The following is a 27449-nucleotide window of genomic DNA, read 5'->3' as shown; positions in this document are numbered from 1 at the left end:
TACGGAGTGGGGGATTTCCCGTTAAATTAGCAGAGTGTTAATGACAATTAGTAAACTGGTATTTTTCTGACCTTAAGTTTTAAACTTTCATGTGCAGCCTGTGAATACTCATTTTTCTAGGTCATTGACTCAAATATATCTGGATTTCTCTTGGTCCATCGTTTGTCATACTTTGCTAAACATAGCCTGTATGTTGTATTTTAAATCATTTTAAGGTTAGATACAATCTCTGCCATCTTTCATTTGCAGGAAAATTGGGATAAAATACTGACCCCCTGCCTGTTTTCGTCACAACTACGTCAACAACCAAACACCTTAATCTCACAACAAAGTGATAACACTTTTATCAGAGAGTGGGAAGCAAGGTTTTTGTGGAATTGACTTACATATCGCAGAGTGTTCTTGCTCACTGGAAATTTAGGTAAAACCTTTTGGTGGTAGACCAGCAATGACAAGAGTTACAAAAGCACAGGTGGAATGTGACCAGGGCATGTTACTTCATCAGCCATATGCGAACAGTGCTAAACGAAAACAGGAACAAACAGGAACTAGAAATATTTTCTGTAAACAATGTTTTATTGCAGTGGGAGTAAACCTGATCAGTCAAGGTTAACAAATGCATGACAGTATAAAAAGAGTCATGTGAATGGCACATAAGTGATGACATATTTTATATGAGTCCACAAAACAATATTTTTTTACAAGAAAAAACAAAAACGGAATACTTTGCATGTGCTGTAAAAACTGGCCATACAGCGCTGCTTTGATTCACAGGCAAACGTGTCCCGTGACCACGCTCGTTAGCATTAATATAAATTGTCTGCATATGCTGCTGCCATTTCTGTTTAAATGACATGTTTAAAGATGTATAACCACCATGACGTCAGTGATAGTGTTGTTAGTCTCTTTATTTCCCATAGCATTATGCTAACAAATTTCTGGGAAAGTAACTTTGATTTTGGTAAAAGAAATACTTTTTTTTTTTTTTTTAACATTTTAGCTTTACAGTAAACTTGGAGTGAAAATAAAGCGAAAAATGCAAGCTCTTGGCATATTTTGATGTTTGTTGTGAGTTTCACTGCTTGGGCTTATGAATGAATTTTTTTTTGCAACTGAAGACAAAAGTAGTCCAAATGATGGCTTGCATCTGAAAAACCGGGTAGCTCTTTAGTCGAGATACCACAGTATTGTCAATACGCTTTTGCTAAACACAAGCTTTTGTATTTTAGACAATGACATCACACATCTAATAAATACAAAGATAGTGGCAAAATGACACACATCATCTGTGAGTGTATTATTGTTATTATTTTTCTAGTAGTGTTAGAAACATTTGTGATAGGACAAGGTGGACAAAATGAAAAACCTGACAGGAAAATAACAGGTCACATGTGTGACTTGAACAGAGGCAAACAGTTGACGTATCACGTCAAAGTGCTCATAATAGTCCCAAAATTGACAATTATTAAGACTGAACCGAAAACCTTTTGTTGCGCATGAGTGTGATAGTGCTGTATTAACCGGCAGCCTGACAGATCACATCAGTAACAACCAACAAACAGGAATCCACCAATGAACTTTATGCATATGAGTAAGAGGCACAGAAAGCTGTGTATATGATTTTTTTTTTTTTAAACGTCAAACATTAATGGCATGCAAAGATGGTGCAGAATACCAGGGGTTCCTGAACACACTTTTGCAGGTTGTATCGGGTGACAGCATCGTGTGTGTGTTTCACTCGTCTGATTTCATCTTCATTTGCGCCTGCATCTGAGCGATCATCTCTTGCATGCGTCTCAGCTAAAGGAGAGTCAAACAACAAAGATGAGGATAAAAAAGGGAGAATAATAATGCTTGGAAAAACGCACAAGTTTATAGTTTCAAATCAAAGCTCCTTGGCTCCCTGCAGCTGTCTTGTGAGCAAAAAGATGAACTTTAGACGCTACATGTCAATTTTGTTTCTATAGTGAAATATTGTCATTTGAAATTCCAGCTATTTTTGATTATTAAGCCGTGAAGTGTTTATTAAATGTTTTATTTTTCCATTCAATCATTAATTCTACACAGGTTTCCGGGGTTAAGTTATGTGAGGTTCACAATGTCAAAGAAGTCAGTAGACAGCAGAGGGCGGTAGAAGGACAAAATGTCTGTCCCCTTTGAAGCAAGGAGGAGGCGTGTCTTTAGTTCTTATTCTACTAGTGTTATTTAGAATGTCATTTTAGATAAGAGGGGTCACACATTGAACATGTTATTGCAAAGAAAAAAAATCCACTTGATTTCCCCTTTAGAACATCATATTTTAAATCATCTTAAGTGGAAATACATACTTCCTTTAAAAATAAATCACAAGCACTTTAAAGTGCAAATGATTATTCATGGTTTGGACAGGTATTGTTCCAATTTTCTTTGATGTATTTCAACAACAACAACAACAACAACAAAAACTCTGTTAAAGTACAAACAAACTATGCAAAATGACATTTCAAGAGGGCCATTGTTTGAGCTTATTTTTTTTTCTTATTCTTTTCAAATGGATGTCATTCCCACCATAAAAGTGGGCCAGGACATCCGGACAGGAAGTGAGGTCATAAACTGCCTGACGTATATAATATTGTTTACACCCAGCTCTGATTGCAGCTGCCTGCTCAGGATTGTAAGACAAACAGGATCATCAAGGCTCATTAGGAAGTTGACCGTGGCCAAACGACGTGTGCACCGCTGCTTGGGCCAAACGAGTAAACAATTGATACACGAGATAACAGACTCATTTGCCTATTGTATTGAGTGTGTACGTGTGTGTTTGTGTACCTCCGCCTCTTTCTGTAGCAGTATCTGGTCTTTATCCATCACATCTTCATCCACAGCTCTGCAGGGAAGCAAACATTCCGGGATTAAACACGGAAACTAGCAGTTCCTCTGCGGTGTTATCTGACATAAAAGCATCCTACCTTCCGGCTCTCTTCAGCCTCTCTGAGCGGAAGTTCTCGTAATGCAGGTCCTGAGTCACCTCTTGCAGATCTTGCATGTGCGTCCTGCAATGGGCATGGCATACTTTTGATGTGGTCATCGGATTCTTGGGAGGGAGGGGGGGAATCGCCCCGAGGCAAATTTCTGAAGTCGTTGGAAGAAGGTTAAGGTCTGTTTGCCTTACAAAGACTTACACGAGCATGGTTCGCAGCTTGAGGAAGTCATTGTGCTCGGGGTTCTCCACCTCCACGACCCCCCAGGGGTACAGGCGGCCTCGGATCTTCTTGCCCTTCACCTCGATCAGCTGGTTGGAGCCAATCACAGCAAAAGGAATGCTGGCCTGAGGAGAAGATTGACAGGCATCTCAATTAATTAAGAATAATATGGGTAATTTAATTTAGGCCACTAGCTGGTGTCATTCAACTCAATTCACTAAACAAGAATCAGCAGTTAAAAAAAAAAGAAAAAAAAAAGAGAGGCTTCAAAGTTTTTATTGCCATTTCGAGTTGCCGGTTACAATCAAACTAACTGAGAATTTCATGTTGTACATTTAAAATAACCGCATAGCATCGGTTTAGGAAAGTCTGATAGTTTAATGGTAACACACAAGGCAAACCATAAAAGATGTGCTGACAAATAGAGACAAATTAAGCTACAGATATTGCAACACAAAAATGTGAAGCAGCAAGGTTAGCATTGCAATAACATTGTGAGGCATATATTCTTCATCCTCTGTAAATTCTAAATAAAATGTTTGCATATTCTCATTACTTAGATGTGAAAACCTTCTCCGCTTGGATGCCTGGAGTATTGTACCCTCTGGTGACCAATGCAAACATACCAGAGGGAACACACTGTGTGAAATATTTTAAGGTTTAGTTTTTAATCATTCAGATTTTTAGAGTTTATCGAGCAAATTTTATTAAAACATTGCATTAAAAAAATATTTTCAATATAAAATCAGGTTGAGATTCACAAATGTATTTTTTTGCATCTCTTTTGCATGTCTTTGTTAGTCTGTATACAGTATGCGCTTCACTTTTGACCTGGACAAGAAGAAAGAAAAAAAAACCTGACAATTTTGTAGTTTATTGCGCCTGCACACGAGCATGTGGTGGTTTGTGAATGAAGATGAAGGTCAACTTCATCACCAGTAGGTGGAGACGTAGTTATACTGTAGCACGGACGACTCACCTTGAGAACTCTGGTCTGCTCCTTGAACTCCTCATCCTCGTCGGAGTCAGCGTCAGGTAGCTGATAGATTCGAATTCCGTGCTCCGCGATCTCATCCAGGATCTGAAATGCAGAAAAAGGGTGAGCCGGCCGGGGTCATGACCACTTTGCAAACACTCCTTTCTCCAAGCCTCAGATCAGATGTGGAAACCCAAAAAATGTTTCATAAAACTAATACTCTCAGGAGCACCTACACATCCACACTAAAACACAAGTCTTTGTTTCAAGCACGCTGGCGCTCTTGGTAAAAACACAGCTGCAGTTGAGAGCCATAAACATAGAAGGAAGCTTCATAGTCCAACAGGTGGGTGGGAGCATGTATGCATATTGTTGCGGCAACACACTTAATCAAAACCCCCATGGAGGATGTGAGTGCGGAGAAAGAAAGGGGGTGGAAGGTGAAAAATAAGTCAACTGTGTGTGTGTGTGTGTTTCAAATCATAAGTCCTAAAGAGTCAACTTCTCACAGGTAAAGTCTGCCGAGAGCAGAGACCTTTTCAAACAAAGGGGCTTTCTTTACACTGACCATGGGACACATGTCAGTATTTATTATTCTAAACATCAAGGCAGCATTTGTCTTTTGTATTCTCTACTGTATTGTTATGTAACGGAGCCAAGCGACGTCAAACCTTGTTTTCCTGACTTTTGGGGACCACTTTCATGTAGGCTAAAGTATAAAGGGACAGCGGTGAGTCAGCTCCGATCCCGGGAAGTGACAGCAGCTTTTCCTACGGAGAGCAGCTCCTGCTTGCACGCTTGTTATGGCTAAAGCTTGTTTTCTCAGTGAGGCATATGTGCAGGAGGGCGGGTTAGGTATTGTTGTGCTGCAGATGTAAAAACAAACATCCTTTGGTGAGCATGACACAAGATCGGGACTTCTTCTCGACGCCTCCAACATGGAAGGTGGACAAACACGGCTTTGGTTCAAGCTGCGACTGTACAGTTTCGGGAAAGTCTGCGCTCGATGAGAAAATAAACATGCTTCACACAATGGCAGGAAACAAAGAAACAAACAACAAACCATCAGTGCACAAGTTCTAAGATGTAGGCATGGGGATTGTTAAACATCATTCGTCTTCTTGATATTTTTATGTGAATTCTGAGACGGTGTCATCTAAGAATTAGACTTCCAATTTAGTATCAATTGCTTAATTTGAAAGAAAAAGAGAAGTACATAACAGAGGAGATTTAATGCAATCGGGGTCCTAAATGTAAAATAACAGTGAGGCAGTAGTCTGTTTTTTTTTTAATTACACGTAACAAAAGTTTAAGGCTACGATGTGCCATTTTGATCCCCCCCCCCCCTTTTTTTTTTTTAGAAGATGGCACTTTCTTTTGACCCAAAAAATCAGATTTTTTTTTTTGTTCTGTCTTTCTTAAAGATCAATCTTTTTTTTTGTATGTTTACACAAAAGGTTAATACAAAACTTTCTTCCTCATTATTTCACTTTGAGCGGCAGTGTATTTTGACAGCAGTTGGATATAATTTATTTTAACCATGCCAAAACAGTGAAATCCATTATGATGTGATGACATTGTGTCAAGCTAGTAACACAAAAACTATACTGTACATGAAATTCAATGTTCAGAATGTGTGGCTGTGTGGATTGTGGACCACTGTAAAGAAAGATGAGCATCACGTGGAAAAGGAAAACAAGAAATTGTACAAGCGGTTTGCAATGGAAGGCACTACTCATTTAGATTAAGGTCAATGATGTAAGGTGGTTTTGGGATTGATGCCACAATGGACAAGTTGCGTACAATGGGCAATGTTGTTATGAACAGGATAACGATACGTGCTCAGCAACATGTGGCAACTTGTAAGGCGTGACACCTTTAATCGTGAACAGGTGCCAAAAACCACGGCCTTCCTTCCTCCGAATCCTTGTTGTCTCCAGCAGCTTTGCTTAACCCCTCTTGCTTCACCACACTCTCCCTCCTTGTAGTTTTCTATTTTCGTTGGCGCACAAAAGTTGGCAGCAGGATCTTGATTTTATGACCATCCTGTGCAGCTACAAGACACCCCCACTCACTTCGAGCTGTTATGCTTGGCTATGCAAGTCCGCTCAGTGTCGTCAAGGCAGCAAACAATGCCCCCCGAGAGTCAAACTCTATATTAATTAGAAAAGGAAGCCTGAGCTTCTGGTTAACGCCGTAGCTTAATATGAAGCATTGTTTCTGGAAAAATATCCACGCAGCATTTATGAGAAAAATAAGGGTGGAGACTGATTTTCTATTTGCATTTTGTTCAATCCCAGTAAAATGAAACCAAAAATAGGTTACTAACTCTATATGGAGTTAGAAATGGGGTGATGTTGCACAAAGTCAATCCCAAACACTGTCATCACATGAGAAACTCATCAACTACTCAATCCTGATGACTAGCAGAAAGAAAATATGTCTTTTTTTTTTTCTCTCAAGCCAAGAAACAAACCCATCAACTAACACCTTCTTAGGGATAACAAGGAAAGTTTACAATACAACAAAGGAAAGAGAGCACTGCAGGGTGTGACTGTGATCAACAGTCTAGTCAATGGAACGCACACAACACACATCTGAACCACACACACATCTGAAATCATAGTTGTTAAAGACAGAGGCGAGCCTCCTCTGGCCTGGTCAACCACTGGGAACAATACTTGGAAGTAAAAACGAGCTCGGGAGCACTCTTAGGAAATCAACAAAACTGAGGGAGAGAGAGCAATCCAACCAGAAAAAAAAGCACACACTTGAAGAGGCAGGACTCCATCAAGCTTCACTAATTACTCTGTAAATGTACAGAAAAGCTCTCCATCTTCCTGAAATGCACTTGCTCCTGAGGAATGTGCACCACAAAAGAAGAACGCAGCAAGAAAAACAAAGCTTGCTCAGAAAAACGACAAGAAGCAGCATTTATGTAATCCTCAAGCTGCCTGCCAGCTTGTGCGGAGCCGCTGCAGGCAGAAAAGCTATGCATCATTTTGAGATGAATTTTATTTGCATGTATCAGAATGATAAACCAAGTCTTGAGTGGATATCATTGGTGGATGGGGGTGTGCCAGCTGGAGAGTAATGGGTCAATATGGAAATTCGTGTAAACTACAAGATAAGAGCAGCGAAAAAGCAGGAGAAAGAATGTTATATTTTTATATGAATCACATTTCACTGATTGATATCAGTGGAGAGGCATTTACACTGTAAGATGAGCTGCCAATGAAAATGGTGAATAAGAATAAGCAAAGTCTCTGCAAAATGTGCTGTTTGCTTTCTGCTTTCTTCACTGCTATGAAGATGGCATTAAATCCCTGAAAGTATTATTTGGTGTCCAGAAGGTACTGTTGGAGAGCTTTAGCCTGGGTTGACTATTCACTGTCAAATACAGTATATTTACATTTACATTGAATGCTGTATGTATTGGTCAATTCTGTTTTTGGGTAGTTGTGGAAGAGGGTTTCAAATCCCTGTAAATGGGAGCATTGCGTCACTATTTATTTCAAATTAAGCACCGTTTTCAAATACAAAATACAGATTTGGCTGAATCTTAGCTTGCCACATCAATTATAAGGGAGAAAAAGGCCAACGCGGTGGTAGCTGTACAAGTTTCCTTTTCACAATAATCAAATTCTCTCAGCTTTTTGGTTAGAAAACTGTTTTGCTTGAAATCAATCCATGTTCTATTGCTGATAACGAAGGATAAGACCCAAATCCCGCAAGACGAGACTGGATTCCGCGGACATGAAACGAGAAAAATCTGTAACAGAAAATAATGCCTAATATACATTTTACAGTTTTGAAAATCTTGACTTTTACTGAGCAGTCTGCAAGAAAATTAACGACCTAGCGAGCAAGTATAAAAATAGGTCAGGCTCATTTTTCAGCTGCGATCTTTCTAATTACAGAATAGCTGAACAAAATGCATACAAATCATATTCGCTTTGGTGTATGAATTTTTTTTGCAGTGTGTACAAACGTTTTTTTTCTCATCTGCCAATATTTCATTATCCTTCTCTTCAACTTGAAATTTAAAATATCGCCACACGGGTGATTTGAAAATAATCAGAGCAATGTGTATTTCTCCTGTAGTGTTGCAGCTATTGAGACTTTTGATATTTAGCCAAGTGGTAAAGTACAAATATAAACGCAGAGGACAAAATAACACATTTCCACTTAATTATGAATGTGCATTTTTTATGTTGACAATCAACATATTTTAGTTAAGACGTCAGTGTAAATACAAACTAAAATGGGATTTCTGATTTTCGTCAGCTATTTGGAACGACACATAGGGATATTGTGTTTTGTTGTTCAAGTCCAAACACTCTTTTTTTGTTGTTGTTATTTTGAATCCTCCGGATGAAAACAACAACAAAAGTCTGATTTGTTTATTGTATTTCTATCATTTTAGCGATGCAACAAATCATAGTGCATTACTATTGTAATGGAAGTTGAATTTTTAAGCACCATCATACATACTGCAGAGAAGTCACGGGGTGCATCATTCTCTCCAGGATTGCATGAGCTGCAGAAAAAGTAAAATTTTTCATTTTTTCATTTAATCATGAAAGCTCATTCTTGTAGCCTACATAGTCATTTTGATAATAGGCTAATATAACTAATATAGATACTTATGGCATGTGTTGCCTTCATGATAAGGGTTTTAGAAGGCTTTCAATTTTGTGGCGCTTCAAGCAGACCATGGCTCTTTTGGATTGCCGGAAAAAAAGTTTGAGCAGTAGAAAGTAAACAGTCAGGTATGCCGTTGTCACGACAAGCTTCCAGGAACAACTTCAAACTAAAAGTATACCAAGGCGCGTGTATCCACAAATTATTTGGTATGGTTAGTTTTATTTCTAAGTTTTCAAAAACTAAGGTGTGTAAGGTGTAATGTGAGTTTGAATGTTTGTTTGTCTGATGACCGGTCCACAAACTTTAGTCAACTGTTGATAGACTTCAGTCCAGCTGCAGACACAACAGAGAAGAATAACTAAACTGGATTTGTTTCTTCAAAAAGTTCAAACGTGTTTCAGTTTGCATTTTCAGTCTTCACTACACAGATGACATATTACCCAGTTTCACTTTTAGCTAAAAAGTGTCATGTGTAGCCAGTCCCTGATATACACAAGTGTTTGCCTGTAACCAGGAAACAATAGTCAAGCAAACTGCTGTCCACAGGGAGTCTTTCAGAGGATGAAGGAGCCTCAACAATACCTGATGATAAACGAGGGGCCACGTCTCTCGCATAACTGGCTGCCACCTCACTCTCTGATCTCGTGTAATCTGGCGTCAACGTCTTGGGAAAAACAGCGAATGGGAGGAGTGGTACCACAAGTGATTTTTGTGTCTGAGCTGCACAGGCTCACATTAAGTGGCACAGAAAGAAACAATACCACTGTGTGCACAGGATTAAAGATTCTTCACGCACATTCCAGATAGATCCCATCAGGGTCTGAAGGACAGCTCAGACTGGAACAGACCGGACCAGAACAGCTGGATTTGTTCTGATGGAAAGTACCGAGGAAGTCGGTGCTACCTTGGTTACGTCGAGGCGTCACAAGACTTCACAGTGATCAACGTTCTTACACACCTCTCTCCCTCCTATTGTCTTTCTGTAAGACTTAGCACTTTTAAGACCACCCATTTTTCCCTTGGATCAAAAAGCGTGGAGAGGAACAATTGAGCTACTCACGTAATCTCGTGTTTAAAACACATGGAAAGGGGACAGTGCGAGGCTTGCGTTCTTCTACCACACGTGACCCTCTGCTGTTGGTCACCAAATCAAAGGGGTGTCAAAAGTTTAAGAAGACTCTCTGGTGATTCTACAGGAAGAAGAAAACTGTCGCCAGGGAGCAAATGATTGTGTGCTAAGAAGTAGCCTGCTTGATGAGGAAAAGTGCCTATTTATTGTTTTAAACCGGGGAGATAGTGAGCATGCCCTGGCACAAAGACTATGGCAGGGCACAAAAATAAATATATCCGCGTGTTTCTAACAGTGGCAGGAAAAAGAGCCGGCATGGGCTCTAAAACACACAAAGGAAGACAAGGCAGACAAGCACGACATAGGAAGGCTCGCGGTTAGGAGACAGTTTCCCCAAAAAATTGTGTAGTTTGGACTTAGTAACTGAAGAAGTGATCATTAAGATTTCTGTCATTTGAAACTGAAAACAGTGTGCACTAATTAGCTTTAACCAGTAGAGGCGCTGTTGATTTGGTCTTGAACTAGTAGAGCATCCAAAAAGAAGAACTTCATGAAATCATCAGCTCAGGGAAGTTAAGATACATCTACGCAAAGGCAAAACCTCTAGTCACTGTTAATCTCTTCAGTACAACATTGGCAACAAAAGAGTGAATCAGAACATTCAAAGACACTTTTGTATTGATTTCAAAAGATTACAGTAAAATAAATGTGCAGGTTATTCTAGCCATCTTCAAGTTAGGAAACATACCCATCCCTACAAAAATATAAACTCTGTTTATTTCAAAACTTAAATGATGAAACCTTTGAAAAACACAAATCAAAGCTCTTCTGTCTTGACATATGTGGTTCATTTTTAACTTTCCCATCAAAAAAGAAAGATCTCAAAAAGCCCACCTGATCTTTTCTAGCTCAACAGACCTCGCCAATGTTGAAACAGCTTTAAGATTATGTTATTGTACTCGAAGAAAACACGGGCTGGTACGATCATCCTGAACAAAAATGTGTCCCTGCGGGGCCGTAGGATTTGTTCACACAGGAGCGCATGCTCGAGTGCTTTAGGGAGACGACATTGAGGCAGACAATGAGGGGAAAACTGTGACTGTGCCCCGGCCGGGGGTGAATTACAGCAGCTGAGTGGCCAGAGATGTGTGTGTGTGTGTGTGTGTGTGTGTGGGGGGGGGGTTACAGCGTGAGAGGAAGAGAGCCGGTGTAATAAGGATGGGGGCGAAACAAAAAAAGGTGGCAGGGAGAAGAAAGGAGATGAGGACATGGAAGGGGAAAAGCCAAGAGAGGAGGAAACAGAAGGGAACAGAGACGTAAGAGCCTACCACTATTGTCTATTTCCAAAAGACTCATGCAGGAAAAGAAGACTTGATGAGTTCTCCAACACTTGCCAAACTATGGTTTTAGACAGTAATCTTCACAAAGAAACACACAAAAGTGCAGCCAAGCTGAGGGTGTGACCCTTGACAAATCACTCGTTGAATTCTGATAAACACTGAAAAGGATGATTCATAAGTCCTGACTTATTCTTGAAAAGCTACTAAACCTGCAATCCAGTCTTGCATCATATCCTCTCCAGTTTCACTTTTCACCCTTTCTAATAATAATCCAGTAACATTGTTTTTTTCAAGCCTTTCAAGTGTTATGTTCAAAAGTGAAGAAAACTCCAAAAATGTGTTCTAACTGAATTAGTGGCAAAAGTTAAAAAAATGACAAGAAAATGGGCAAGTAAGGCACTATGAAATATTTTATGACTGTGTAAAGTTTTATAGAGCTGGAAGGAAGCTGACATCCTGGATGAGCTATCCATTCAATGCACTTGAAGCTGAAAGATGTGTCCTTTACTTCAATTGCTGATAGTAGACTGTTAAAAGATTGCTGTAGATGTGTAGTAAAGACATACACCAGAGTTTTGTTTCCCATCTAAACCAGATGTGCACTTTCTTCTCCGTTGAGACAAGAACAAAAGACAGTAAAGCTGATCGAGACCCAAGCCCTACACAGGATATGACTGTAAGGCCCCAGACTGAAAGCAAGGATCAGCCTCTCAATATACTCTGGGCAATTTATGAGCAGGTGACCGCCGCGACCCCGCCGAAAGAAACGGGCATTAGAACAGGCAGAGGGGAAAAAAAACAGCAAAAGGTAGGAGAGTGGGAAGGGGAGCGGGGGGCATTTCAAGAGAGGAAACGAATAGACTGGGCAAGAAACAATCAACAGTGAGAAAAAGAAAATATTTACAACAGTAAATTTTTTGCCCCCTTGTTGTTAGTCGGAGCGGCTTGCGGCAACAGGCCGTCCCCTGACGTAGGTCATGACACATTGCAGGAAATGTATATTGTTCTGTACAAGCTGTTTCCCCTCACTTTAACAAGAGAAAGTGCATACTGAGGCGGGAGGTCTCATTTACTGAGAGACAAATGTCCAGCAAAATATAAATAAAAAACGAAATATTGTGTGTGAGAAATTCTGCAGGCTATGCATCACCCTCCCTTCAAGGCTGCTGGCACTGGACCACCAAAGGAAGGCGTGCTGTTCAACTTGGTTCTACTGGACATTATGACAGGATGCACACGTGTTCCCAGAAGAACCACTTCAGCTAATCTGATCTAAGCAACCAAATGTGATCGAAGCAGCCAAATGCTTAGACATTATTATGAGTATACTTTTTCTGGCAGAGCACCAAATTTTATTGTTATTAACAATTTTCCCCTTTAAAGACAGCAATCCTTTGCTTTACTGCATAATGAAAATGAGTGTAGAATTGGTGTGAATATTGTTTAATATGTGTGAGTGTTTTAAGTGAGTGGGAGAGAAATTAAACTCCAGTACATTTAGATATATGATCTCTCCATATCACTGTACAAAAATAACAACTCCTCACTATCAACTATTTAAATGCATCGATAATTTGCTTATTTCACCAAGAAAAAATATAGTGTCGTTAATTATTTTGAGAACTAAATTCTATTTCTTGCACAAATAATACCTTTAAAAAGCACATTTTGCCACTTGCTGTCAACTGAAAATGACATCACATGCTCACGGCTCAGGCACTTACAGCTCACCGTTTTTTTTTATGTTTTTTTAATGTAACAATGCTGCATTCGCAAGCTAAGCTGTGAGTGGTTGCTCTCACAGTCATCTGATTTTTATCATGTACTTTCAGTCAACATTAAGTGGCAAAATGTGTTTTTTGGATCTATTATTTGTACATAAAAATAATATAGTTATCCAATTAATCATAGAAAAAAAAATACTTTTTAACTGCTGAAGATGGCTAAATAAATGTTGTGTCCCTTAAGGAGAATCCTTGAAATCTGGCCAAACAAAATCAGAAAAAATGGCTCAAAACTCAGCAAGCACAAGACGAAACTGAACCGCTGCCACAATACGACAAAACGGATGTCAGCTTGTCAGGTATACTGTAAGTAGTCTTAAGATTTTCTGGTCAAGTCTGCAGTATTCTTTTTATAAAAATATGTACTGAATCCTGGCCCAAAAACTGAAGTAGGGGCCATACTGTGGAATATCTGTTGTAGCCTACCCAAAGTTTGTACAACTGTAAAGAGATGACCCCCCCCTATATTGAAGTAAAACATCCGCACACATGTAACATGTTGCACATCCATTTAACGGATCTGTTAGTCCGGTGTGAACTGAGTGGGATGACCCAGTGAGCTTAACACATGGACTGCAAATGGCGACAGATGCCAGTAAAACTGCGTGAGGGACAAAAGTTCAACCCAACTGGCAAGAGATGGGAGTCAAAGCACTATGGACCAAATAAACAAATAAACATGAAGGCTGATTTCTTTTGCCCAACCCTCTGTATTTCCTAACATTAATGGGTTTTCCTGGAACCAAGCAGGAAAACTTGTCAATACTTGTGCATATTGTCTGAAGGAGTTTAGGACTGAGGTCAGCTGTGACAGGAAACTAAAGTTTTGCTCAATCCAAAATGCCACAGGAAGGGTTGATGGAGGTCACAATACAACGCAAGACAACAAAGTATGATTTGGCCGACAAGCCCGTTCAAGACAATTGTATCCAATGGCGGAATTTCACATCTTCCACTCACACCTCCACTGAAACTATTACTGCCCTCCAGACAGCAATAGTGGATGGAAATCTCTCCGGCTCAATTCAAAAGTTTCCTTTGAACTGAAAAAACAAAACAAAACAATGGGCTTGATATTTTAGTCCGGAAGAGTCAAGTGTCAATGCAATGTATTAACAAAAAATCTTTGCAAGTAAACAAACAAACCAAAACTCCTGATAGTTTACTCAACTTTAACTTCTTTATCACTGTTACAAAAGTATTTCTGTGTGCTGTATAATTTATGCCTATACTATATGCACTTATTTTGTGCATTTGGCATCAAAATGAGTCCCTCTGAAAAGATACTATTAATTTAACCATGTATACTGTATGGTAATTACACACAAAGGTGAGTAAATTAAACTGTTGTTTGCCCCAAAGAACAACCTTACAATTCCACAAAATGCCATCTCAGCGATATTCAAGCAGTCTTGCTGTGGAAAAAATTCCGCAGCCCAAATTTCCTGTGAAAGTGAATAGACTCCTTTGAGCTGGTGCCCTGATGCCTGCCAGACCGCCGGCTCCGGGCCCTGAATAAGGCACAGGAGGGGAGGCTCTGAGCTTTGAAGAGCTAGCTGGGGTGACTTCCAATTAAAAAGCTCCCAGGTTGAAAAAGTAATTTATGTCGGAGAGTAATCAGCGGCAGGAAAAGCCTGCGATGAATGCGATCAGTTGTGACGTGTGTATTGTCCAACTGCGTCCTTCCACCTATCGTCAGCAGGAAACTTGGGAGCAAGCAAGCAGCCTGACACTTGGAGGCGCTCCAAAAGGAAGTATGAAGGACGAGCTGGATGAAATGAGCTCATCTACTCTGTAAACACCTGTGTTGCCATACTTTTATTTTGTAAACAACAACAAAAAAAGTAAAAAAATAAATAAATAAATAGAAGCATAAATCATCAAGTTCCTCAGGGAGGCACACATTTACTTCCTCGCATAAACACAGGCCATTAAATATGAACAAGTGATTGTTGGAACATTAATAGTGAATGGTCTATACTGTAGCAGCAGTAGCGTATGAGATCGAGTTCGTGCCTTACCCGCCTCTTCAAGCGATCCCTCTCCTTCAGGGTCAGCGTATCAGCTTTTGCAATGACTGGGACGATATTAACTTTGCTGTGGATGGCCTTCATAAATTCCACATCCAAAGGCTTTAACCTGGGGGGAAATGGATGACAAAATGAAAAAATAACCTAAAGAGCACAAATAGGACAGAAAAAGCTTGGAAATAAATGGCTTTCATATAAAATAAAAATACAAGAGAAAAGAAAACGATAAGTTGCATGTGACCAGTCTTCAACTCCCTCATCTTGAAGTTGTCAAGACTGAGACATAGGTTGAAGCAAAAAACAAGCCGTGTGGAAAAATCAAGTTCACCAAACCCCCATAAAGTTGAAGCTTCATCCCCAAATTAATTATGTACAGCAATATGCAGATATGCACCACACAAGCACACCATTATTTTCAGGTGTATAGGGCAAAACATTACCCGTTATCGGCACATTAACAACAACCAGCGAATTACATACTCCTGCGATTGAAACAACTTTGAGTAAGATTTTGAAGTGTATTGTCTGCATTCATCACTTTGGAAAATGGTTGCAGTAAACCTCCAGTTGATTTATAAACTTTCACTTTCATATTTTGTATCAGAGTGCATTTTGTCAGGAGCAACTAGTTAACCATGAGGTATGAAACACTTGGCCAGGCATTCCCTACTGAAAAAAAAATCTGCATTTGACAACGCGTATTGGTCAATTTCTCCACATTAGAGTACCTTTCTTTTCATATGACGGATTTCTATTAGCCGGCAAGTCCACAACAAACTCGGAAAATGCCATATTAATCCAAGTTGATGATTAATCCTAAAAGCTGTGTCACCGTATACCGCACGTCTAACTCAACCACAATGGCTCTGGCAGAAAAAAAAAAGATATTCCAGAATTCTTTGCTCTGAGTGATGTGCAAACGACCTATAAAACAAGTGAACGAGGATCGAGTCAAAATTTGTATTTACAAAAAAATGTTCTATGTGCCCCCACTAGCCCAAATACTGCTTAATTCAGAAAAAGGGCTTCATTCATATTCCACAAACAAAAATATTTTAGACTAGTGGGGCAGCATTAAATATTTAGAACATTTTGGACTTGACTTCCCCTTTGATGATAATCTTATAGTGTCAGATGAAGTCATTATGTATTTACTTACCCGTGTCCAAAAGGCGATATGAAGTAAAAGCAGCAGTGCACCCTGTTGTCCACGATGTGTCGTCGGTTGAGGCCACTCTCGTCATGAAGGTAGCGCTCAAACTGATTGTCAATGTACTGAATGATGGTCTTGAAACTTCACAGCACCATGTGGGATGGAAAAAGAAAAGAATGTGAAAAGGGATGAACCTTGAGATTCGAATGCCCATAAAATCTGCTATCTGCATACTGGTCTTCCTTTGTGGAGGTAATTGTACATTTGATCTCCAGCTCCTTCCCATCACTCCCCCACAAAAAAACACCCCTGTTATTTAAATAAATAAACCTAAATTGTCCATAGGTGTGAGAAGTTGCTGTCTAAACGTGTCTTGTGATTGGTTTGTGCACAGCCTCCTGGCTGAAGACGGCTGTGGTGCGCGCCCTTAATGAGGATCAATCAATCTCACAGCTAACCTTATTCAGTGTGATGATGACAACAGAACTGAAAATGGAACTTGCTGTGATACAGGGTCGAAACCAGTAGCCCTGTTTCACATGCCTGAATGGATATCCATCCAGTCGTTCAGCGGTAATTTACCTTTGTGTGGGTAATAAAAAGTGTTAAAATGTTACTTAAAACACAATTTATAAAGTTAATAAAGATAACATGGTGATGGCCTTTTTTTTTCTACATATTTTTTTTCTATCATATTCTACATATAATAATACATTGCTTTGTTGGAAGTCAATTGGTACTACTGGAAAGATTGTGCTTGACCTTGGAAGGCTTCACTGTAGCCATTTACAACAGGACATATCCTGTCATTAAAATTTAATTGCTTGATAATGATTTTAACAGTTTATCATTTTTGTACACATTGAAAAAATGTTATTGTAACACCACTGGCATATCAGTTGGGTGGATAAGGGAGGGTGATGTAGTGAAAAAGGAGTCAAGTATGAAACTTAAGAAGTGAATTGAGGACAGGAGAGAAGAATAGGAAACCACACTTTTTACTTTTTCTTCCTCCAAAGCAAAAAAAAACAACAACAACAAAAAAAAAAACAACATACCAGTCCTGGCTATTGATGGCGTCGCCATATCCCGGTGTATCCACCACGGTGAGGCGGAGCTTCACTCCCCTCTCTTCGATCTCCACTGTAGACGCCTCGATCTGGACCGTCCTCTCGATCTTTTCTGTCAAATTGGACAGCGTGTCGAAAAGAGACAGAACCCCAGTGGTCTCACAATATTTGGTGTTTTCACAATGTGGTGAGCAACACTGTCACGACCTTCTGCTCCAAGCAGGTTACGTGGAATACTGTGTTTTTGTCATATAAAAAATTGTACAGAATGACCCTGGGATTAGGGGTGGGGGTCTGCATTATTGTTTAAAGCCAAAGTGCGACATTCCCAGCATTCCTTTTGAAATAATGCTCAGTTGGAGACACTGTAGCAGACATTTCTCTATTATTACAATGTGCTCATGTAAAAGCACGTGTGTCTGTGGGAGTTTACCTGCAGCGCCAGGAATGTAGCGTTCAGGGTAGAGATCAGTGAGAAACAAGCTGTTTATAAGCGTTGATTTGCCCAAACCTGACTCTCCTGAAAACAAAGAGAGGCAACATACAGTATATTTGGAGTGTCAGAATACACCATAGAACCAATAAGTAGTTCAAATGTTTCAAACTTGAAATAATGGCACCCACCTACAACCATGAGGGTAAATTCAAAGCCTTTTTTCACAGACTTACGGTGAACTTGGTTTGGGAGGTTTGCAAACCCCACATAACCAGCAGCATCAGGGAACTACAGGAAACAACAACACAATTTATATTTCAGCCACTCTAAAATGATAAAGGCGCATTTCCCCGCTTGCATTTTGCTCAGGATTTGCAGATAGGTGTGAATACAAACTCACAGCGTGACTCACCTTTCCTTTTTCTCCCGACTGAGACATTGCTGATGTTTACAGTAAAGGCTCGTTTCTCCTGCCAGAAAAAGACAGAAGATTCTGTTTGAAAAAAAAAAACGTTTTCTTGAACCATTAGAGTAGAGGCTTGTCTCACCTGCCAGTAAAAGACAGATTTTGTTTGAAAGAAAAAAAATGTTTTCTCAAACCAGCATCTTAATCTAAAAGCCTTTCTCAGTAGTACTATATCTAGATTTTGTTACTTAAATTTTACTTATAGGATACAACATATAATGACAATTGCTGTTTGTAGAATAGATCATATAGATCAAGTTAATCTTTATATTACCGATGGCAAGGACCATGAGTGTTACAAAGTTTTGGACAATACACCTACAGGAGAATGAAAAAAATAAAAATAAATAAGCGTTACAACCTCGTTTTGCAGCTAAAACATTTTTCTCCTTCTTGTCCACTTATGCAGGAAAACAATGAGGTAGAAGCACACTGATACTGGATGTGAGAAGAGGCCTGCTGACTCACAATCGCAGTGAAAGTTCATCCCAAATATAAATCACAGAACTTGAGTGGGGCTAACTCCATTTTGTCGTTTTTTTGGTTGAGTTTTGAGATGAATAGAAAAAACGGTAGACATTTAGTTAGGGCTTATAGGTTTGAAGTACTTGACTGCATGGCTCTCAAGTTCTTCCACACCAAACGCTTTTAACACACTGATGGAAGTATTTACTGCAATTGTCCAAACTGTCCGTTTTAAAGACGGACTTCACGTATATCTGAACATGGATCCATTTATCTCAGGTGGGAAGCATGAGAACATGACAAGCCACCTTTCAGCAGTTCCACACAAACACATCCATCCATACTGAAGATCACACTCATGATATGAAAGTACTTTTGTGCTAAAAATCTCCCGGTGAACCAAGTTTGTTCCAAAACCTCCATTAAACTGTTGTAGTGGTCCTCGCGCACCCTGTTCCCTCTATGACCCTGAACAGACGACAGAGCAACAAGTCGGGATGATAAATTAGCCACATAATGACCAAGCAGGAAGAACAGGCTCCTTTTTATCATCAACACACTGGCCCTTGACATGAGGAGTGTGATAAGCATAAGAAGGAGGCAGACGGCTGTACAATGCCAAACAGAGATGCACTCTCGGGGGTGGTGGCATGGGAACCTTAACTGACCTTTCTCCACTGGCATGTGACACATCGGTGGGCACTTAGTGGGCACATTTCACACGGTTGAACTGAATTAGATGGTGGCAGCCCGCACATCAACATGATAGTGAGGGGACTATCTATCAAACTGACAATGTGGTTTTGGCACAGCTGTACTTTGGGAAACAATTGTTGTTTATACCGCCGCTTCCCAAAAGTCTTCCTTTATACGTTGACATGGCAACATTAACCTCAGTCCTGTTTGGAAAGGCTAAGGGAAGGAATAGAAATTTCATTATTCCGATTTCATTCCCAAAAATTACAATTCTTTTGTCTGATTACCTTTCAGTTATGGAGTCCAATGTCATATGAAGCAAAATTAAAAGATAGAAAAAGGAACAATTTGCATTTGTCACTTTGGTAACACTTCACAGATTTACACAATAGAAATACAAGATGTGTGCCCATCCATTTTCATAGCGCTTATCGTCAACAGGGTACTGGGCGAACTGCAGCCCATCCCAGCTGACGCTATATACCCTAAACTGGCCGCCACGAACAAATGAGAGGAGTGAAATGAATGTAGTTCTGTCAGTCATTGGTGCTAATAGTCATTGTTATAGGCTGCCGCTGAGAGTACCAAGTACTTGGAAAAAAAGCTCGTATCCATCCAACAGCAATACCGGGTATGGGTACTCGCCTGCCCTTATTTATCAGATAACTATGACTTTACATGAAACCAAGTATTTGGGTTTGTTTTTCATTGTAATTTCATTCATTGATTCAAATTGAATTCCTTAGACAACCTTCACATTTATTTGATTATTGAATGAGTTCATGTCTTTCTAATTATTGAATTTGTGAGAGTAAATGAAATTGAGCATCAACTGTATTACCTGGACAGCGAAAGATGATTTTGTGGTTCTTTGATAGTGAACCGCAAGCTTAATGAAGGGAACACAGTTGGGTACCAATACCCGCTTACACAAAAGTGTTATTTCTTGACCAGCACTGTGGGAACTGCGTTATTAATAACAACATTTCAATATCACGGTGGTAACATCACAAAGACAACACAACAGGCCGGACAAGCAGGAGGCACACTTGATTAATAATGGCCATTTAATCAGCTGGCTTGTTGAGCTGCTTAAACAAACTCTGGCACAGCTATTAAGAAGCCAGACGTGAGGAGGATTAAACGGCTTGAGCCAAAAGTGAAAATGCCACCTTCAGTGACGCCAGATATGCAGCCAAGTAATGCATTTACATTTTTGTTTTTTCTATGGGCTGGAAGCAGCCCAAGCAGAACTATTTGCCCGCTGGAGTCCAGACCAGCTGTGAAGGTCCTAATGTGGAGAATTGAGAAACACTACTACACTGTAAAGGCATAAAAAAAACAATCGTCTTTTGTCTGGCAACACATCACGGGAACCCTGCAGATACTCGATTAAACAAAGAAAGAGATGCTTGGCACAGGTAAAAACATACTTGTTGACAAGGGGAAGGGGCGGATTATAAATAATTACTTTCTGCGGGGGGGAAATGTACCAGTAGTGGGCAAGACTAATAAAGACGCGATATTAGTCAGTAAGCCGCGGTTTAAGTAACACTTAAAAATATGAGCCCAGAGGGCAGGAAAAGGTTCCACAATAGGCGGGATGGGAAAACCTTTCAACCGTAAGGAAACCTCTGGGCCTCTTCAGAACACAAACAGCGAGTTTAAAGTTCAGGATGGACCCTTTATGGTTATGGGGGCACGATCGGAAATGACTGAAACAAGTGGGAGTCATATAGCAACAAAGTGATATCCTTACACTTTTATCCATGCAGCTGCTGTTGACAAGTACAACGAAGAAGAGCAACAATGAACTAATGTGAAACTTGCAGATTACAGTGCAGATGGACATGATGCTCACGTAATTATGCTTGATGAACAGCTATTTAGCGCTTAAATACAACTGTGACACTTACCACAAAGTGATAAGGTTACCTCTCTAAGGATAATACAGTGTGCCAGAAAGGTTCCAGAACTAATGACACAAAAAAATCCTACCTACAAGCTCCATATTTTACCCTTCTTCAATTAAAAATGAGAAAACAGGACCGCTGCAAAGACATTTGCAGCATTTGCTTTGTTCAATGTGCGAGAAGAGGGAAATTAGTGATGAGACGTTCACAAACGAACCCCCTCCCTACCCACAGACACACACACACAATTTTAATGTGTGAAGCACATCGAGTATGAAAGGTGCTATAGAAACCAGTCTACCCTAAAACCAGTAAATGCCCCACATCTATATAAAACATTTCAACAAAGGCCAATTGAGCATTGATTGATTGGTGTTCACACTAACTTTTATAGTGGAATTCATCTGTTTTTTTTATTTTTGCAACAATTGCCCCCCCCCCCCCCCCACACACACACACACTCACACACACACACACACAAAAATACAATACTTCCTCAAAAATTGGCCAGTGGACCTAATTTACCTCACTACATTGTAATAGGAATTAAGTTGAATTAGGGTCTATATTTCAGATGTGTCCTTTATTTGTAGGAAGACTTGTTTGGAGCTGTGGAGCTAGACACACTGCTGTCTGTTGTTTGGTTGCTAAAGAATTCCTTCTTATAATAGGGATGGATTCTTGGCTACTGTTAGTGTTGTGCAGCAGGAGATGAAACTAACAGGTTCATGCTAAAGTTTCTATATGTGATACATCTTTTGCAAAAGAACAAAAGCAAGAAAATGACAAAGTTTTCCTTCCTCTGAAAAATGGTTGGGCTGACAAAAACAAACGTTAAACTCATTCAATATTTATGGTCGCAAATCTTAAAACATCCATACTATGACAGACATCTGGTTTAGGGGAGGAGACTGAAGATTGTTGGTGGTGATACATCATGTATTTAAAAAAAAACGTATGTGCGAATCTTACCATGGATGTTGTATACATTGAATGAGTTGTTTCTGAATCTAATGGGATATGTGTGTCAAAAACATAACAGCCTTCCCACTTGTGTGGTACTTAGAACTTTGCAGAATGGGAGGAAAAGCGCCTTTAATAATGCAGCGCGTTTTGACAGAAAGAGGATTTAAAGACGTTTGTGTTTCTTGTTTCCGGATATTGTCTACACACAGCATTGTACTGCATCGTGTTTTCCCTTCTCTGTTGAATTCACTGCCATCCTGTAGTTTTGTCACGCTATTTAGGGAACTAACCAAATCAATGTATTGTGTAATGATCCCAGAGCCAGTCCTACCCAATCTGACACTCAAAGCAAGATTGTATATGGTGCCGCCCTCCAGGGGCGATTTTCGTACAAATTTTCATTTTGGGGAAATCCTGTCACATTGCCATTTAAAGCAACAATGCTTCCTGGGCTCTATTTCCAAATATTGAATAATGGACAAGATGGCTCTGAAAAATAAAACACTGCCTTATTCTGTCTGGAATATACTGTTGCAGACTTACTGTAATTACAGCTATCAAAGTGGTATCATCTTGTCCTTTTTCTCCATTCAACACAATTTCTCAAGAGAGTCACAGGTGTTCTGAGGTCTAGCCCATCTGGATTTGGCCAAGATGGTGTCTAGGGACACATGCAGACAACCTTTAATACCAAGGCTGAAAATGTAATCGCCGTCAACATAAAGTGAGCACTGAGAGAATGTGAAACGAGCTTAGTACACCAACACCGTGATGTTTTGTAACCACTAACGGGGTCTATTTGAGGTGAGTAGCTTTTTCCTTTCATCAGACAACACAATTAATTGAGACATGATACCCATTAGAGCGGATAAAATATGAGAAAATACAATTAGACAAATAGAACTGAATTGAAATTCCGAGTTATGGAACTAAAACACTCACGAGTATAGTTATTTTCAACATAGACCAAGTTGTTTGTCGATTCACAGCACACCACTATGGAGGAGGACGCCTCCCTTCATAGCTTGTAATGTCAGACAGATGTCGTACTTGGCGCTCCTGTGCCGCTCAACGTTTAGGTCGCAGGAAGGAGAAAGGTCAGTTAACGGTGAAGAAACTCAGCTCGGACCCTCGGAACATCATTTGCTACATTGTTGCAGATCAAGCTGTGTCGAAAAGATAAATTGTTGCAAAAAAAAAAAAGAAGCCTCGCTGACACCCATATATTACAGCTTGGAGAGAAATACAAGTAAATTTGCACATAAATACTCAAGTGTATAGATGGATGATAATTCCTCAATAGTGGCCCTCGGCCATATTTGGGACAATGAAAATCCATGATTGTTTCCCCCTATTGTAGTGGAGGAAGACATTTACATTTGTGCCACTTTACAATCAAAGGTTGAGTATTAATCAGATGTTCGATAGGAAGAATTTTAAACAACGGGGGATTTGCGGGTAACATGTGAAAGTCGATGATTTGAATGGGCTGTAGATTAAGCTTTTATTAAGAAGCACAATAAAGTATGTTTTCCCCACTGTTGTGTATAAAGCAAGACAATGGGATAATAAATAAGCTCCTTGGAAGCCTATTTTCAAATGAGATGTTGGGTTTATGGTACCTTTAATAACTGTTTGAAAAGTGTGTGAAGGACTAGTTGCACTAATGCGGTCCTTCTCAAAAAAGTAGTAAAAAGTGCTCATCTGGGCATTGCTTATAAAAGGAAGAATTTTTGTGTATTGTAATGTTTGTTGTTGTCACGCACGAGGAAGACTGTTATCAAGATAGTTGTTATCAAGCAGCAGCTGAGAGCAGCTGGGGACAACGCACTTGTTAACCGTTTTTTCTATTTAATTTCTATCAGTAAAAGAAGCGATCTAGACAGAACCACTAGCGAGTGAAGCTTTTAACACACACAAGGGCATTATAGTTATGGATATTACAGTTATTATGGACAGGGGAGAGATGGGTTGAGTTCAGTGAAAAATTTCACTGTTCACAAGTTTCACTGCTTAAAGCATCCACATCTATGTTCATTATTTTGTGCAATATGAAAAGTTGAAGTGATGAAGGTACAGATTTTTTTTTTTTTTGCACAATAGTAGTAATCTTATGTTTTCCTGGTTCATGTTTATGCCACAGTTGATTGGTAGAATTTAGTAATAGGAATGTTTAAAGGAATGTTAGCTAAAGTGTTTACAGAGTAAAAAAAAAAAAAAGTAAATAAATAGACCGACTTGCAAACTAATTTATGGTTCATTTGCCCGCATTTTAAAATGAGCCTAAAATTTACGGGAATACCAAAACATTTATGTAAAAGCTATTGGTTACTGTTTATTTTAAAATAGATGGATGAGGGTCTTGGAAAAAAAACATTGCATTCAAATTCGTTCGACCTAACTGCAGCTGATTTGCTTGTTATTTTGCCATCTTAATGTGTTGGGCGACAACTGATTTATACATTATGATTATATTTTATATTACGGAGATGATATTATATTTGATTGATATGACCTACAACCAACATAACCAAATCGTGGCAGTTAAAAATCGAGTACAATTAAATTACCTGTGCAGCCCCAGATTAATGTCATAAAAATGATACTTTTAAAAGGCTTTTGTTAAAGCGTGGACCCTTCTAAACTGATGACGGCCTGCCTCCCTGGGACTTCGGCTGTGCTGTCCACCACACCCAGTTTGTCTGTCAAACACACACGGATGTTCTAAGCGACTTAAAATGCGTCATTGGCATTCAAAATATGCGGGGAAATGTGTATGGGCTATATTTCAAATTAATTCATTCGGAAGGAGCGAATTGTTGAAACAGAACGGCCTAAGCCAGCAACAGTTGTTACTTCGATTGTTGTTGTCATGTTACCAAGTTCGACTGAGTGAACCGCCTGCAGTTGCTGCTGCCTTGGTTATTTATTTTTTAACTTTCGCACATTCGCTTTACAGAACAGACGCGGAACAACCCATTCAAGCCTTACCTGAACTTTGAGATAAAGTTTGCGAACAAGAACGTTTCGTTTGAAGCCGCTGTCCCAGCCCAGGAAAGGAGACGCGGAAGTCGCAAACCAAGAGCCCACCCTCGTCCTGCCTGGGTTTCAGTTGTCACCGCAGACGCCATTACGGCTCAGCCGACAAATGGCTAAGAATGATTTTCGATCCAACATGGCATCCGCGGCGTTACAGTTTCTTAGACTGACCAGCACTAGATTTTCACGCGTAAGAAGAAGAACATCGCGTTTCAGGAGCACGTTCAAACTTAAAATGTATAGAAATCCACACGCAAACTAGATGTACATCAACACAGATTGGTCCAAAATTTGCTTTTTTACTTCAAGTTTTAACTGTTTTGTGAAGGAAATATTTGTCAATACTGTATTCAATGGTACCCGCTATTGGATACTGTATTATGATTAAGTAACATTCTCCTACCCTATTACATTACTTTGAATTGCATGATTTTAGTTTACAACTTTGTCAACTTATTCAGTGCTTTTGTGTAATTTAGAACATTTTTTAAAAGACTGATTTGGAAATATGTTTCAAACAACTATTTAAACTGACAAGTTGCTTGATTATCGGGTGGTGTCGTGGGTGTTGTTAAATTAGAGAAAACAATGCAGTTCCAGAACAAGTAAAAGGCTTGCTTCATCTTAAATTAGTCCATATTTTCAATACTTTTGGTTTATTCAAGTAAAAGAGAAACCACATGTTAAAGATACAACATTTTCTCAGGTATATTTACTAACTTTTTAAGTGAATGTTTATGGAAAGTACTGCACCACCCTTTTATGTGGCCAAGAATGACACTATTGGTAAGGCATTGCAATTCCTTTACAGTATTACCCTGAGTGGTAATATGCATGGGAATTCAAGATCTGTTGGTGGAAACAATACATGCCTGGCTATATGAGTGCCCCACCCCACACAATCATACACAAACTCCCTTGAGCACACGCTTGAGTTTACAGGGGATGTCAAGTCAAAAAGTATGTCTACACAAATATGTTCTATGTGTCCCAGCCAGTCTAGAAACTGCATTTTGCATTCTGTATTTGTGGAATTTGAATTAAGCAGCAAACGCCACCCATTTTTATTCATTTCGAGAGGTGGCCATTTTTATCAACTAACAAATGCAGCGCATTTTCTCAGGGCTCAGGTAACGACCAATTTTGACTTGTGAATTTCACAAGACTAACTTAAAAAACACGTAAAACATATATCTACAAGAAGTGCGCATAGAGTTTGAGAGCCCAGGTTACAACTTGCATGCATGTGAAAATTGCACGGTTCCAACTACACAATTTTCATATTTTAATGTCATCGACTTGTGACAGAGTTGGATCTACAACAAAAAGAAACATTTTCTTTAGGTGTGATTGGGTGTGTGAATGGTTGTTCGTCTCTGTGTGCCCTGGAATTGGTTGGCAACCACTTCAGGGGTTCCCCCGCCCATTGCCCATAGACAGATGGGATAAGGACCAGGTGCCTGCGACCCTTGTGAGGAAAAGCAGCTTGAGAAAATGGATGGGTGGATTGATTTGGGGTAAAATGATTTAGATCAATATTGATTTGGGCTCAGGCAAAGTGTGCAGGAATGGCACAAAAGGGTGGGGCAAATGAGCCTTTCCAAAAATCGGGACATCATACACACATCCTCGCTGGAAATGAGCAATTGAGCACAAAAGTTGGAAGTATGATTACTGAGATTCGGGTTGCAATTTCTTTTTCAGTCAACAGCAAGTGACTCAATGAGATGGATGAAAACGGGAGGATTTTGGTGTTAATACTCCGCAATCACACTATTAATGAGAATATACTGTTCAGTGTAGTGGGGGCACAGAGAACATATTGTTGAAAAGAAGTTTTTTTTAATTTTACTTTCCCTTTGTTTTCCCTTTTGCTCTTTCATCTGAAATGATCTCTGCGTTGTCATCGGAAAAGCTCCTTTACTCTTTTATCTTTTGATGATTTACAAAGACAAACTGCCCCCTCTTAACAGCTCACAGTCAAAGCTCAGACAGTAATGTGAAATCTGTTTCATGTACAGTATAGGCCTTGTTGGGCATAAGAGACTACATTATGGCCAGTGAAATATTAGAAAGTTGTAGTACTGTATGGACGATCTGAGCCAGCAACAGTTGTTACTTCGATTGTTGTCATGTTGCGAACCAAGTTTAACCCAATCCCGTTTAACCCATATACTCCACGGTGGTGCAAACAAGTGCATTTCAGCTGGAACACTC

The 27449-nt window shown here is 39.6% G+C and overlaps 1 protein-coding gene across 5 annotated transcripts; it reads right to left on the bottom strand.

Annotated features, from left to right (window-relative positions):
* Window positions 1–555: 555 nt before the first annotated feature.
* LOC148429567 (septin-2) lies at window positions 556–27449 on the bottom strand. 5 transcript variants are annotated; one of them, XM_088412216.1, is made up of 12 exons: window positions 27090–27449; window positions 18100–18158; window positions 17876–17975; window positions 17685–17771; window positions 17240–17363; window positions 16188–16322; window positions 15020–15137; window positions 4162–4263; window positions 3162–3307; window positions 2949–3032; window positions 2809–2866; window positions 556–1800 (listed from the first exon to the last, which is right to left on the bottom strand). In XM_088412216.1, the coding sequence occupies exons 2-12, from the start codon at window positions 18124–18126 to the stop codon at window positions 1735–1737; spliced, it is 1047 nt and encodes a 348-aa protein (XP_088268342.1). In that variant the 5' UTR covers window positions 18127–18158; window positions 27090–27449; the 3' UTR covers window positions 556–1734. The 5 variants fall into 5 exon arrangements, with proteins under 5 accessions (XP_088268342.1, XP_088268334.1, XP_088268368.1 ...); XM_088412208.1 differs by lacking the exon at window positions 27090–27449 and adding an exon at window positions 25185–25333 and having other exon boundaries at window positions 18100–18157; XM_088412242.1 differs by lacking the exon at window positions 27090–27449 and adding an exon at window positions 24764–24831 and having other exon boundaries at window positions 18100–18157.

This window comes from Hippichthys cyanospilos, chromosome 1, assembly GCF_059441005.1.
Source record: "Hippichthys cyanospilos isolate Australia breed blue-spotted pipefish chromosome 1, RoL_Hcya_1.0, whole genome shotgun sequence".
NCBI lineage: Eukaryota > Metazoa > Chordata > Actinopteri > Syngnathiformes > Syngnathidae > Hippichthys > Hippichthys cyanospilos.
Note: the sequence above shows the minus strand (reverse complement) of the source record. Positions and strands in the feature narration are given on the sequence as shown.

Coding starts and splice junctions, on each gene's coding strand:
- LOC148429567 (XM_088412216.1), bottom strand. CDS start 18,126: ATGTCTCAGTCGGGAGAAAAAGGAAAG. Junction 17,976..18,099: donor AGTCGGGAGAAAAAGGAAAG/GTGAGTCACGCT, acceptor TGTTTCCTGTAG/TTCCCTGATGCTGCTGGTTA. Junction 4,264..15,019: donor GGGATCGCTTGAAGAGGCGG/GTAAGGCACGAA, acceptor TCTGCATTTCAG/ATCCTGGATGAGATCGCGGA.